We start from the raw sequence: 15,627 nt of genomic DNA on the forward strand, positions 1-15,627 counted from the left end.
CGCCATAGCAATTGGGTAGGAGAAATAAATAAAATATTTATATAGGAAATTAAAAAGTCAAATTATCTCTCTTGGGTAACAGTAGGATTCTGTACCTAGAAAACCCTAAAGACTCTGCTAAAGTCTTCTAGAAGTGATAAACTACTTCAATAAAGTTTCAGAATACAAAATCAATATACAAAAATTAGTAGTGGTTACATGCACCAGCAACATTCAAGCTGAGAGCCAAATCAAGAGTGTAATACTAGGCAGTGAAGTACCTAGAAATACATCCAACAAAGGAGGTGAAAATCTCTACAGGGAGAACTACAAAACACTGCTGAAAGAGATTAGAGATGACACAACAAACTGGAAAACATTCTATGCTTATCAATTGGAAGAATCAATAACATCAAAATGGCCACACCGCCCAAAGCAATTTACAGATTCAACACAATTCCTTTTAAACTACTAACATCATTTTTCTTCCACAAAATTAGAAAATATCTATTCTAAAATTCATAAGCAAAATAAAAAATCCAGAGTCATAACATTACCCCAACTTCAAACTATGCCAAAAGACTACAGTAACCAAAACAATATGGTACTGCTACAAAAATAGATACACAGACTGAAAGAACAGAAGAGAGAACCCAGAAATAAAGCCACTCACTTACAACCATCTGATTTTTGACAAAGTCAACAAAAATAAGCAATGGTATAAGAACTCCCAGTTCACTAAATAGTGCTGAAATAACTGGCTAGCCATATGCCAGAGAATGAAACTGGACCACTTCCTGTCACCATCTACAAAAATTAACTCAATATAGACTAAGGGCTTAAATTTAAGACCTTAAACTATAAAAATCCTAGAAGAAAACCTAGGAAATATACTTCTAGACATCAGCCTTTGCTAAGTCACCAAAAGCAATTAGAACAATAGCAAAAATTGACAAGTAGGACTAATTAAACTAAAGAACTTCTGCACAACAAGCGAAACTATCAATAGAGTAAACAGTCTACAGAATAAAAGAAAATATTCACAAACTGTGCAGCTGACAAAAATCTAATATCCAGAATCCATAAGGAACTTAAACAAATCAACATTCAAAAGACAACCAAATTAAAAGGTGGACAAAAGACTTAAACAGACACTTCTCAAAAGAAGACATACAAGCAGCCAATGATCATATGAAAAAATGCTGATAATCACTAATCATCAGAGAAATGAAATCAAAACCACAGTGAGCTATGAATTCACACCAGTCGGAATAACAGATGTTGGCAGAGCTATAGAAAAAAAGGAAAGCTGGTGGGAATGTAAACTGAAGTAAGCTGAAGTAAATTATGTTCTACATAGCAGGTACAGGAGCTACGAAATATACTGTGAAATTTAAATTTGTAGAAAGAAGAATATGAGATCAGTATTTACGAAAAGTGTTCATGCTTGTATGGTTTAATCTCCAAATGATTGTCTTATGTCTACCACTAATTTAATCATTGATCTGAGCACTTAAACAATATATATCATTTCTGCAGAATAAAAATTTAGAAGATTGTGTCTCTTACTTTACAAAAATGTAATTATTCTTTGCTAAGGAAGAAACAATATAATTTACTCTTTCAAAATGGAGTATTCCTCATTGATTTCAGTCAAGATTAATGTAGCTTTTCTGATGCTTTTCTGGTACTTTCCACCATTGTTCCAGGTGTCAAAGATCAAGAAAGTGACAACGCGTAGTGGAAGACAGTTCACTTGTGAATATGTAAAACAGTGTTGGCTAGCGTTACATATTCAAATATAAACTGTGATAAGAGGTGATTTCAGTTCATCATGATAAGTTTATAATCATATAACTGTCGCAAATTATTTCATTGAACCAATACAACACATTGCCTGGTTTTCATTTTACCTTTCCCCAAATAGCCATAATTTATTGTCTCAATGTTTTTCAGACTTAATTTGGAATTTCATTGAGACACATAGCGTATAGAACACAGGAAGACTGGATTATTAGTAATTCAAGTAAAAATTACTAAAGAAAAGATGAAAAAAAGATAAAGATTGTGTTATGAAATTTCTACATTAGATACTTGTGTGTGTTAGGACCTCTTAAAATAATTACAATTATCAGGGGGCTATCGAGCCTCATTAAACACAATTGTCTTGATCTTTCATTCTTTGTTTAGATTGTAATTAAAAATGATGGTTAATTTAAAACAACATTCAAGTCCAAGCATGCAATAAACTATCAATACTTAGAACAACCCCACACAACTGTTTTAAGAAGGCTGCCTAAAGAGCCCTGATGAAGAGAATTGCAACATGCCCTTATTCAAGCTGCTCTATGAATAATGACGGTAACTGGTAGGTGATGGAAAAGAAGCATAATCATTGAAAATGAACATATCATCTCTGTGTTCATTCTCAATAATTCAAGAAGAAAATTAATATTTCTAAACTTCACAGAAATCCTTTCATTCTTGGCCAGGCATAGTGGCTCATGTCTGTAATCCCAGCATTTTGGGAGCCTGAGCCCAGGAGTTTGAGGCAGCCCAGGAGTTTGCATCCAGGAGTTTGCATCCAGGAGTTTGCAGATCGCTTGAGTCTGGGAGTTTGAGGTGGCAGTGAGTCAAGATCATGCCACTGCTCTCCAGTCTGGACACAAGAGAGAGACCCTGTCTAAAAAATAAATAAATAAAAATAAAATAAGATAAAAAATTATTTCATTCTCTACACTGGAATTCTGTTTTGAAATAGATTAGAATGTAGTAACATTATATTCAAATGTGCATTTCTTCGTGTACCTAACAATATACCTTGCATGTATATGACATAAAATTGTAGCTCAAAAACATTTATTGGAACATTGACTTAATAATACATAATCACCTCCTCAACATTATCCATGCTGTTTACTCCTGATTAAAACTTCTGTCTTGCTCTTTTGTTTCTCTCAAAAACCTATTCATCCTTCAAGGCCAAATTAAAATAGCATGCAATTCTGAAACAATCTTTCCTGCATCTCCAAATGGATTTGAAGTAACTCTCTCCACCAAGCCTTTTAGGATATTTACCAACACTACTGGATTTCGAAGTCCTAGAAAGTGGGTCTATCTTTTTCTGAATACCATTTTTTTTCACTAAATTTATAGTACCAAATTTCTTGTTCAATTAACACAGCCTATCAATCACCAGGAAAGAAAGGATAGCATCATTAGCCTTTATTACACATATGTAATATGCCAGCTATATTGTTTACATTTTGATTTACTTTCCACAATGTCTTATGAACTAAATCATATTAAATGGCCGGTCGCAGTGGTAGACACCTGTAATCATGGCACTTTGGGAAGCCGAGGCAGACGGATCACCTGAGGTCAGGAGTTCGAGACCAGCCTGGCAAACATGGTAAAACCCTGTCTCTACTGAAAAGTAAAAAAATTAGCTGGGTGTGGTGGCGGGCACCTGTAATCTCAGCTACTCAAGCAGGCAGAACTGCTTGAAGTCGGGAGGTGGAAGTTGCAGTGAGCTGAGATCACACCACTGAACTTCAGCCTGGGTGACAGAGCGAGACTCCATCTCAAAGTAAATAAATAAATAAAATTATATTATTTTGTAGACAAAGACAATTATTTTGTAGATGAAATATTTTATAGACAAGAACAGTTATTACTTTGTAGTCAAGGTAAATCAGTCTTGTCTGGCTTCAATAAGCTGAGCCAAGAATAGCCTCCTTGATCTAAAAGTCATGGCCATTCTATTGTAAAAAAGTTTTTGTTTTTACAATACAAAACATTGATGAAGACATTTTCTTTTTCTAGGTTCCCTCTCCTTTCCCTTAACATCAGCTAGGACACTCATTCTGTCCTTCTCTTACCTGTCAATAATACAGATGAGATTCCTAAGGTGTCACCCCACTCTAAAGACATTCATGAGAAAGGAGTTTTTAATACAGAGAGAATCATGGGGTTTCTCAAATTGAGGCCTAGGGATGGGGTTATCATATAAAATTTAGATCTCCAGTCAAATTTGAATCTCAAGTAGATAAAAAAATCATTTGCTATATGTATGGCCTAAATATTGCATGGAACATAATCATAGTAAAAACTATTTTTGCTCATCTGAATTCGAAATTTAATTCAGCATCCTGCGTTTTTGTCTGCTGAATCTTGCAACCCTATATCCAAAACAACTCAGCATCTTATAGCAAGAAATACACCCTGGTTTACCTGACACTTTCCTCATTTTAGTACTGTAAGCCACTCACACCCAAATCTCTCAATCATATTCCTTTATAATTAAGACTTATGTGAACTTTCATTTTTGGTAAGGCCATCTCCGATTCTGCAAACCAACAAATAGGTTCTAAATGTTCCAGCACTAACAGGGTCCCATGCAACAGCAAGAACTCTCCATAGTGCTATATGTTCATTTATCCAAGAATTTAAAGCACCAGTAAAAAGATAGTACTTTCTAGCCATTTCTCATTATTATAAAATTCATTCTCATTGCCTTACGTCAAGGTTTCTAAACTTCAGCAGTACTGACACCGTGCTGGATTATTCTTTGTTTTGGGAAGCTACCCTGTGCATTATACCATGTATGGCAGCATCTCTGTCTTCCATTGACTAGATGAAAGTCTCACTTCTCCACCCTCTCACCCAGATGTGAATATCAAAAATGTTTCTAGACATTGCCAAATGTTCCCATCAGGAGACGGGTAGGGAATGCATAATTCTCTATACTGCCTTGCTTCCTTGATTCTAACAGATTGCAACGTATCTTCCATTGAATTCAACTTAAGACTAAGGTGCAATTTAAATATTATGGTTTCTTATCTCCCAGATTACACTATTATATGGATTAAACAATTGTATTATCTTTAAATCTGGGCAACGTGGTGTCCAAAATCTTCTTCCTTATAATATCTTCCTTTTCTTTTTCTTTTTGCCTTCGTGAGCCAGTGTTGTTTTCTCCATGCTCTGAAATATTTAGATTAAGTTGCTTTCATTATGTTTCTCCAGAAGGTTCATTTTATTCCTTTAAAAATTCAATTTTATGTAAACACCTATCTCTCTTACCCAGCTCTTCTAAAAATTTACAGAAGCAAAGAGATATATATACCTGAATACTCTCCACGCTCTTTTATTCTGTGATTCCCAGGAAATAGTTGTTCAAGACACTGCTATCAGAGACATCAGCTAAGACAAGGCCTCTACACAAAGCTCTGTAGGAAAGGGGTACTTTCTGTTCCCCAGGTATCCAGATACACAATATCTTCTGTGATTTTAAATTTCCCCCAAATTAATTTCCCTAGAAAAAAACTGAAAAATTGAAGGTGTCTTCTAGATACTTTACATGGAAAAGAATATCCATGTTTTCTCAGACCCGAGAACAAACCTGTTGGTGGAAAAGGCAGCCACCGCCTCTGGAGAGCTTCTGGGGGAGATGCCAGGACTGTTATTTCTACTACCTCTCCCAGTAGCATCATGACCTAGAAAACATTAGTTGCCTTAATCCCCAGGAGACTCAAAACAAGTCATTGAAATTAAAGACTCTTTTCTGACGTAATTCAGGTTTCATGGAAACAACCACAGCTTTAGCAATATTTGTATGAAAGTTAACTTAAAAGTTTAAATATCATCTTCTTATGTTCCAAGATTATTTCCATCATGTCCTTTTTTTTTTTTTTTTTTTTTGTAAAATGACCGAGTATAGCAGTAGTTTTCTTTTTATTTACTCAATAATTATTTCTTATTTATCTACCATGTCCCTGGTCTTTGCAAATCTTAGTTGTTCTCTCTGTTACACTAACCACACAAGAGATGCAGGGAGATTCTTCCTTCAGATCTCTAATCTACTTAGTTAATTATTGCCAAGGATATTAGATGCAGAGCATATTTTCATATATAGAGAGGACAGGACTGCAAATGTTTGAAATTTGTTTCTCAGTGTCTCCATAAGAAATTACATCTAACTACAACCAATATATTAAGGTATCTGATGTTGTTGCAAACATCCCACATATCCTGTAAACAAATATAATAATAGTAATGATAATACCAGTAATATGTGCTATTTATCTCCTCTTTGGTTCTGATTTATCATACAATTTTCATCAAGTCATCCAGACTCTTAAATCTCTTCAAATCCCACACTTCCATGGAATTATTGATTGTCTTCTTCATCACCACTGATATTTCTTTAGGTTACTGTATTATTTAACACTTGTACTGTTCAATAGCCTCCAAATTGGTCTTTATGTCTATAAATTTATCCTCTTATATATGCCTGTCACACTGCCACTAACGTAACTCTTTACAAATAAATCTACTTGTCTTTGTATATTTGTTTAAATCTTCATAAAATATCTCTTGAATGTCTATACTGGGGAGTTTTTGCAAGGCTGATATAATAAAAAAGAAAGTGGACCATGTGAATATATGACTTATTCCAAAATATATACATAAATTATGTGCAAACTAAACTAAACAAAGGAAAGTTACCATTACATCCTTAATAGTTATAAAATAATTGTGCTTATGTTTTTAAACGTAATTTTCAAAACCTACAATTAAAATCATTATTAACTGCAGCAATTTGGATAATTAACATGTAATCAAATCATCATGTAAAACATGCAAATCTCACCAAACGTCATGAGTTGTGCAAATTAAAGTCTAGCAAAATAAAATAGCTTGTTATATCAGCCCTACAATAGGATAATTCCTCAGTGAGTATATCTTAGTGATTTGCAGTTAATTATATGTGCATATCCAAGTTCCTAAAATTGACTTCCAAATCCTTCTTTAATAGACTTATTCTTCTTCATTTTTCTATACAAATTTTAGTGTCCATAAACATGATTATCAATATCAATGTATCATATGTCCTGTTCTACATATTTGCATATTTATGCAATGTTTCATCAACTGGTGCCACAGACCCTAGTAGACTGAACAAAGGAGGATGAACGTGAGAATAAAGACAAAGACAAAAGAGTATGTTTAGAAGAAGGGGTCAGGGAGCTCCTGGCTTCTAGTGAATAAGGGCCTTGAGCTTCTAGAGCCTTTTGTATTTATTGAGTAAAGGAGATAGGAGAAGGGGATGGTTGTCAGTCAGCAATTTGATTTGGTGCAGCCCTGCATGACTGCTTTCCATGAACAGTAGGCTCCAGATACTCCAGTAGATAACCTCAAGGAGCACGGTGCCAGGGAGTGACTGCCCTCAGCATACCTTCTGGTGGCAGGCATAGATGTGAATTTGCCCACATCCTGCATTCATAATAAACAGTTTGCTGTTTGATCATATAGCCTCCAGTGGAATGCAGAGTTTTTCATGACCCTCAGGCTTTCAGCTCCCCACAAACTAGTCCATTGCTAAATTACTTTATTTTATCCATACAACAAAACACTGCTGAGCTGTGAAAACTTCCATGAGACATTTTCTGACTCCTCCCGACCAAGTTCAGTATTTTGGGGTACTCACAATTTCTGTGAACAGCCTGTATTTCATTGTTGCTCAGGCCGCAGTGTGATGTAGTTATCTGCATATACATTTGCGTGGCTTTCTCTCTAACTAGGGTGTGGATTCCTGGAGATAACAAATAATTTATCTTTCACCTCTGTATCCTCCTCAGATATTTCTATGTCCACTCAAGCATGCATGTATATAAGTATAAGTATATATAAAGAGAACCCTTAGCTTTATTTTCTTCATCTGGAATATTTGTTCTCTGATACTCTTCATGTTAGGAGTAAGGATATGTCCACTGTTAAAGACTATATGTTAGTTGCTACAGCCAGAAATAAATCACAAGTATTACGTTCTAGCCTCCTGATTTTCACTCTGTACTATTAGGACCTACCTGAGGCCTTACCTTATGGTATGATTCTCACACTTTAAGTATGAGGATCTAATAGTCGTGAATTGAAAAGTCTTGACTGTACCAAAACAATTCCATTTATAATGTATGCTAATATGAATTCCATTGTTGTTCTTTTTCCTGACAGAATTCTAGCAAAGAGCATTTGCATTTGAATCCATACCATATTTAATCTATTCTAAGTCATTTCTTTGTTTCTTTTTTAGAATTTTTTATTTCCATACATTTTGGGGGAACGGCTGGCATTTGGTTATATAAGTTCTTTACTGATGATTTGTGAGATTTTGGTGCACCCATCACCCAAGGAGCATACACCAAACCAAATTTGTAACCTTTTATCCTTCACTCTCTTCCCACCCCTTTCCCCCAAGTCCCCAAAGTCCATTATATCATTCTTATGCCTTTGCGTCCTTGTAGCTTAATTCCCACTTATGAGTGAGAACATACAATGTTTGATTTTTCCATTCCTGAGTTACTTCACTTAGAATAATAATCTCCAATCCCTTCTGGGTTACTACGAATGTCATTAATTCATTCCTTTGTATGACTGAGTCATAGTCCATCATATATATATATATCATATATATATACACAATATAAATATAAATATACCACAATTAGCCAAATAGTTACAGCCAACTGATCTTCAACAAAGCAAACAAAAACATAAAGTGGGAAAAGGGCACCCTATTCAACAAATGGTGTTGCGATAATTGGCAAGCCACATACAGGAGAATGAAACTGGATTCTTATCTCTCACCTTACAAAAAGTCAACTCAAGATGCATCAAGACTTAAAAATCTAAGACCTGATACTATAAAAATTCTAGAAGATAACATATAAGTCATTTTATCTATGATAAAAATCTCTGTGACTGGATATATCTTACAGCTAAAAGTAAAGAAATCACTGTGTTGTAGTTTAATTAACAAAAGTTTATTTCTTGTGGAAATGTCTAATGATGGTAAATCTTATAGTGTGTGAACTATGAAATGGTAATTGAAGGGGGCCAGCCCCTCCACACCTGTGGGTGTTTCTCGTTAGGTGGAGCGAGAGACGTGAGAAAAGAAAGAAACACAGAGACAAAGCATAGAGAAAGAGAAGTGGGCCCAGGGGACTGGCGCTCAGCATAGGGAGGACCCGCGCTGGCACCAGTCTCTGAGTTGCCTCAGAATTTATTGATCATTATCTTTACCATCTCGGAGAAGGAGATGTGGCAAGACAATAAGGTAATAGTGGGGAGACGGTCAGCAAGAAAACATGTGAACAAATGCCTCTGTGTCATAAACAAGGTTAAGAAAATGTGCTGTGCTTTGATGTGCACATACATAAACATCTTTGTGCATTAAAGAGCAGTACTGCCACCAGCATGTCTCACCTCCAGCCCTAAGTCGTGTTTTCTCCTATCTCAGTAAATAGAACGCACAATAGGGTTTTACACCAAGACATTCCATTGCCCAGGGATAAGCAGGAGAGAGATGCCTTCCTTTTATCTCAACTGCAAAGACGCCTTCCTCTTTTAGTAATCCTCCTCAGCACAGACCCTTTATGGGTGTCACGCTGGGGGACGGTCAGGTCTTTCCCTTCCCAAGAGGCCGTATCTCAGACTATCATATGGGGAGAAACTTTGGACAATACCTGGCTTTCCTAGGCAGAGGTCCCTGCGGCCTTCCGCAGTGTATTGTGTCCCTGGGTATTTGAGATTGCAAGAGACATGTGTCCTTGCAAGAGACATGTGTTATGGTGACTCAAGGTTTAAAGGATTTTGGGCTGTGCAGGATGTGCTTTGTTAAACAAGTGCCTGAAGGCAGTTTGCTTGTGAAAAGTCATCACCATTCCCTTAATCTCAAGTACCCAGGGACACGTACACTGACAAAGGTCGCAGGGACCTCAGCCTAGGAAAGCTAGGTATTGTCCAAGGTTTCTCCCCATGTGGTAGTCTGAAATATGGCTTTGTGGGAAGGGAAAGACCTGATCGTCCCCTAGCCTGACACCTGTGAAGGGTCTGTGCTGAGGAGGACTAGTATAAGAGGAAAGAAGGCCTTTTGGCGGTTGAGATAGAGAAAAGCATCTGTCTCCTGCCTGTCCCTGGGCAATGGAACATCTCGGTGTAAAACCCAATTGTATGTTCTGTTTACTGAGAAAGGAGAAAACCGCCTTAGGGCAAAAGGTGGGACTTGCTAGTGCAATGCTGCTCTTTATGCACTAAAAAGGTTTATGGAGATGTTTACATATGCATATCAAGGCACAGCACTTTTCCTTAAACTTCTGTCGCAGAGATCTTTATTCATATGTCTTACTGCTGACCTTCTCCCTACAATGATCCTATTATCCTGTCACTTCCCTTTTTCTAAGATGGTAAAGATAATGATCAATAAATACTGAGGGAACTCAGAGACTGGTGCCTGTGTGGGTCCTCTGTATGCTGAGCGTCGGTCCCCTGGGCCCACTTTTTCTTTCTCTATACTTTGTCTCTGTGTCTCATTTCTTTTCTCAAGTCTCTCGTCCCACCTAACGAGAAACGCCCACAGGTGTGGAGGGGCAGGCCACCCCTTCAACTTTTTGCTTGTTATTGACTTTTCTGTTGAGGAGATTTTCAGTTTGCAATAAATAATTGCTTATATGGTTGATTCCTTGGAGTGTGGCTGTTGAAAAACATGAACTGTTATGCCAACATATTTGTAAGGAACTCTGTAATTTGTTCCATTAAAAGTGGTGTTTAAAAATGACCTCCCCCCACCAATAATTACTGTATACAACTAGAGACATAATATAATTATATGTATTAATATGACAGTTACTAATAGAAGAGAGGTGTTATACATTACTGTCTTGCACAGTGTTAATGAGTCTGTCAGATAAAATACTGAATTTTGAAAATTGAATTGAATTATAAAACAATATGGCCATACTCCTTATTACAGAAGTTGAGGTATAGACTGTGAAATATTACTCAGGGCCTGGATGAAAGGCTTAATATTCTTAGCATTTCAATGCTAAAAATGTAATTTTTTGAGGAATATATATATGTTAATGACACATTAAATACCTATAGCCAAAAAAAGCACTCTCAATAAATGATGTTGTGAACATTGCTATATAGTTTGGCAATGGAAGCTGGACATTTATTTTGTAAGCATGCATTCATTCAACAAACATGTACAAAACAAATAAAAACCAATAAATTTAAAACTCAGATCATATAAACTTGAGACAAAATATATAATGGATGTATTTTGGGATATATTTAGGATTTATTTTTACTGCATTTATTCTTAAGTTGCCCAAAATATGAGTATAAAAACATGAAAATGTAAACTACTTATTAAAAAGTTTTATTGCTATATAAAATTAAATTACATTACCAAATTATGTTTTTTTTGTAAATTTTATCCTTAGAAGCTAATACTTTTAAATCTGGAATATCTTATAAATCATTATGGAAAACATTAACACACAGTGGAAAAAAGAGAAAATGATTGAACAGAAACTTCACAGAAAATAGTTGAAAACATCATTGAAAATTAGATGCTTAGATTTTACAAATCCCTCCCTTTCTTTCTCTTCTCGCCCTAATTTTCAGGTTGAGACAGAGATAAATCTACTATCTTATATAACTTGGCATTTGGATATTATATTATATCCATATTATAGCCAAAATACATTATAGAGATAATGTTTCTTTACACCATTTTCGGGGTGATTTATTCAATTTGAACATATCATTTCACTGGATACAAAACGTGGAATAGAGAAAGAAACTTAAATGCCAGATCTGCAACCTGTGGTTCAGTCACTTGTACCCCTTCCCTCATTCTGAATTACTCTTTCCATTCTATCAGGCCACGAAAGTCACCAACTACTAAGAGAGCTTACTGTTGGTGACTGTCATTCCCTTTGAAACAAGCTGCCCAGTAGAGTCTCATCTTAGTTACCATTAACAAAAATAGCCAAGAAAAATATAGGTCTCCTTACTATACAGAAATTGTGAGAAAAATTATGAGATTCAGCATGTGATTTGGCACCTTGGAAATTTGTTCCCTAGATCTTAAAGGGTGACCACCGCCTTCTGTTGCATTTGTTTTACCTATTTTACCAAGAATCAATTGCATTTATAATTAATATAAAGAGATGAAAACTGAGAATCTTGATATTTACTGAAGTGTTCAGATACAGAAAGATGTACACACTCTAGGTAATAAAAGAAGAGGGTTTTCCTTGTACTCTGCGCATTGGAAACTGCAAGTCCTTCAGAAGCTGTGTTTGTTGAACCTAGTCTCATTTTCATGTCCACTCTCATAGTCCTTACACTGTGCTTTTGCTGCTGGGGCTTGCAAACTGCATTCCCCAGATGTCCTTTCTAGCTGCCTTCCTTTTAGATTCCACCAGAGGAAGTAAGGGAATAAGGGTAGGAGGGGGAGAAGGGAAGATGGGAAACAAATGGAAAAGAGAGAAGAAGAAAATCTCTTCTTGATTTTCCAGTTCCTCTTAATGTGAATTTAGCCACAATGGATAGTTGGTGGATTCCAGCTTTCCATGATAACCTGTCCAGAGGCAGGAGCAGCCATCTAGCACAGCCTTCTTTGGACCTTGTCTGAGCGTGTCACAGGAAACTGGAAATCTGAGTCCTAACCCAGCCTCAGCGGCCCTGACACACTGAACATTATGCCTCTTCCTCAAGGGATTAACACCGGGTGACTGAGCTGCTTCCACGAAGTTCTGACGTTCTGGGGACAATGTTTCTTCCCTATTGCCCTCCAATATTAAGAGCAATAGCTGCTTCCTAAACTCAACAATCTTTAAATAATAGAGCATCACCTGTGTGCTCTTTTGGGCCTCTAATTGCTAACATTTCATGAATTAGATCCGGCAGAGCATTTGTTCCCCTAAGTAGACCCTGACTGCTAGAACACTCATGACAATGTGGACCAACTCACAGTTCTTGAAAGCTCTCTAAGTGCTCTAAATCTGCATAGTAATCCCAATATGCTTATCATAGCTTCACCAATATCTACTCATCCATGCATTTCATAACAATAAAAGATTTTTTAAAAACTTCTCATATGCCACTGATGATGAAATAGATAAAAAGTTAAATAAACCCCAAGACTCAATGACTTCATTTAGATACACACTGAGTTGCTTCCTGATGTCAGTAAGTACACATATATTGTGAAATTTTAATCTCAATAAAATTCCATGAGGTTAAAAGCATTATCCCATGTTAAAACGAAGGAAACCAAGGACTGAAGAAGGTAAATTACTTGACAAATTAAAAAGCCAGGGTCAAAACACCAATCTCAGTTTTGAAAAACTCAAACCTATTGCTTTTCTAATATTGTTAGGGACATAAAGAGAGAAGTTTAATTTAAACAAGTAAATACAATGAGGAAATTGACATAAGTTGTAATGGAGTCACAAAGAAATCATCAATGATGCATATATTTTAATAGGGAATTAAGAAACGTGGTTTAGGTACATATGGAAAGAATAAAATAAAAGAAAGTTCAGCCAAAAAAAAAAAAAAAATGAAAAGAACACGAACAGAGGTTAAAAGTCGTGTCAGTAAGCATCTCTTCATCAATAGATTTTAGAGTTAGTATGAAGATAAACAGTAAAGATAAATTAAGAGAAGCGGGTTAATTCAGAAATGCTGTGATTCATAATAATGGTTCTAAATTATTACCTGTACATATTTATTTTATATGTATATACGTGTGTGTGTGTGTGCACGCGTGCATATGTGTGTGTGTGTGTATAATAGAGAGAGAGAAAACTAATAATTATGTTCCAGAGATTATTCTAAGCTCATTTTATGTGATTCCAGGTTCTTTAATGCAATGCCCCTAGAGTCCTGTGAAATTATTATTTTTATCATCTATCAAATGACATAGTACCCAAAATTTCAATGACATTGGACACTGCAACAGCAGAAACAAAATAATGAAGAATAAAACAAAATAAACAAGAAACATAAAAAATCAAACAATGACAACTACATATATATTCATAGATATATGGAATTCTCATTCTGTACAAACTTTGACGATGGTGTAATCGTCATTATAAATAATGGAAATTTTATTTGTAAAAGAATCATAGTTTCCATAATAGATACTGAAATAAAATGTAACTCCTCTGAGTTCTTCATTAGATTTGTGAAGGTTTTACAGAAAATTAAGTGTTTGTATCTTAATAATGCTGTGGCTCATATCCATTTAAAACATCTCAAAATTTATTTTTACAAAAGTTGGCTGCAAATTTTAAAATATGTTCGATCCTATTACCTTAAATGTAAGAGAAACAAAGATAAGTGAATCAAAAAAGGCTCACTCATAACTACTGAGCTCCTTCTTCTCTCTACTCCAACACTGTGCCCCTCCCATGAACCCCCACCTGCCACTACTTGGGAATCCTGAATTGTGCTAATAAAATCTTCCCTAGGAGTGAATTTTGGAACTCATCACTTTTCTGAGAGCTTCTTTCACATCTTTATTTCTCACGCTATAGATCAGAGGGTTCAGCATAGGAATCACGATAGTGTAGAACACAGTGGCAACTTTGTCAGCATTTCCACTGTTGCCTGAACTGGGCCTGCAATAAATGGAAAGGATTGTTCCATGGAAGACAGTGATGGCGGTGAGGTGGGAAGCACAGGTGGAGAAAGCTTTATGCCGGCCCTCTGCAGAGCGCATCTTCAGGATGGTGGTAAGAATTAGCAGATAGGAGGTCAGGATGATCACGATGGTAACGCTCTCATTCAAAATGGTCACCAGGAACAGCAGTGCCTCATTCAGAGTGATATCAGAGCAAGCAAGACTTAGGAGGCAGATCACAGAAGAAGTGGTTTATCACATTAGATCTATAGAAGGGGATCCTCAGAGCTAAGCACAAGTGAATCAGAGAACACACCGTCCCACAGAAGTAGCAGCAAGATGCCAGCTCCACACGCAGCTTCTGAGACATGGTGACCGTGTACAGCAAGGGGTTACAGATGGCCACAAAGCGGTCATAGGCCATCACAGCCAGCAGGAAGACCTCAGTGACCCCACAAGTGCAAAACAAGTAGAATTGCACCATGCACCCCAGGAAGGAGATGGTTTTGTCCTTGCTGAAGATATTAGCCAACATCTTTGGCACAATTATTGAGGAGTAGCAGAAATCTATGAAGGACAAGTGGCTGAGGAAAAAGTACATGGGGGTGTGGAGCTGAGAGCGGACCTGAATCAGTGCAATCATGCCCAGGTTGGCTAACAAAGTGACTCCATAAATGAGAAGGAACAGCAGGAAGAGGCCGACTCTCAACTCAGGGACATCTGATAGTCCGAGGAGAATGAACTCAGCCAGAGCGGTGCAGTTTTCCTTGCCCATGTCTCCAACTTATGTGAGATTGGAAGAAAAAGAAACTTAAAAATTATTCTTCATTATATAGTCTAAATTTTAGTTTTGGCTGTATCCTGTAAAAAGACATCAGAAAAAGTTGGATAGTTAATCTTATCAGCAAAGAATAAAACTTTTTGTGAAATTTTTAAAAGTCCAACATTGTGTAACACAAATGCATAAACTTAGTTGAGTTCAAAGATCAAACAAAAATATTAGCATTTGTATGAATTTATATTGTTCTTTTAATTAGTCTTTCACAATTGACAGCTTTGCACTGAATCATTGGGAATGAGGTCAACTTACTATTTAATTACCCTCCTTACTCTTTCAAATTCAAATCCCATTTTCTTAGCCAACTCCAAATATTGGGATGGTA

The 15,627-nt window shown here is 36.2% G+C and overlaps 1 protein-coding gene across 1 annotated transcript; it reads right to left on the bottom strand.

Moving 5' to 3' along the window:
- Nucleotides 1–14,308: 14,308 nt before the first annotated feature.
- Nucleotides 14,309–15,239, bottom strand: LOC105466426 (olfactory receptor 5L1). The gene is given in 2 exon segments (XM_011715405.2): nucleotides 14,309–14,690; nucleotides 14,692–15,239. Coding segments are annotated over 2 exon segments (930 nt in total).
- Nucleotides 15,240–15,627: the final 388 nt, after the last annotated feature.

This window comes from Macaca nemestrina, chromosome 12 (assembly GCF_043159975.1).
Source record: "Macaca nemestrina isolate mMacNem1 chromosome 12, mMacNem.hap1, whole genome shotgun sequence".
Classification (NCBI taxonomy): Eukaryota; Metazoa; Chordata; class Mammalia; order Primates; family Cercopithecidae; genus Macaca; species Macaca nemestrina.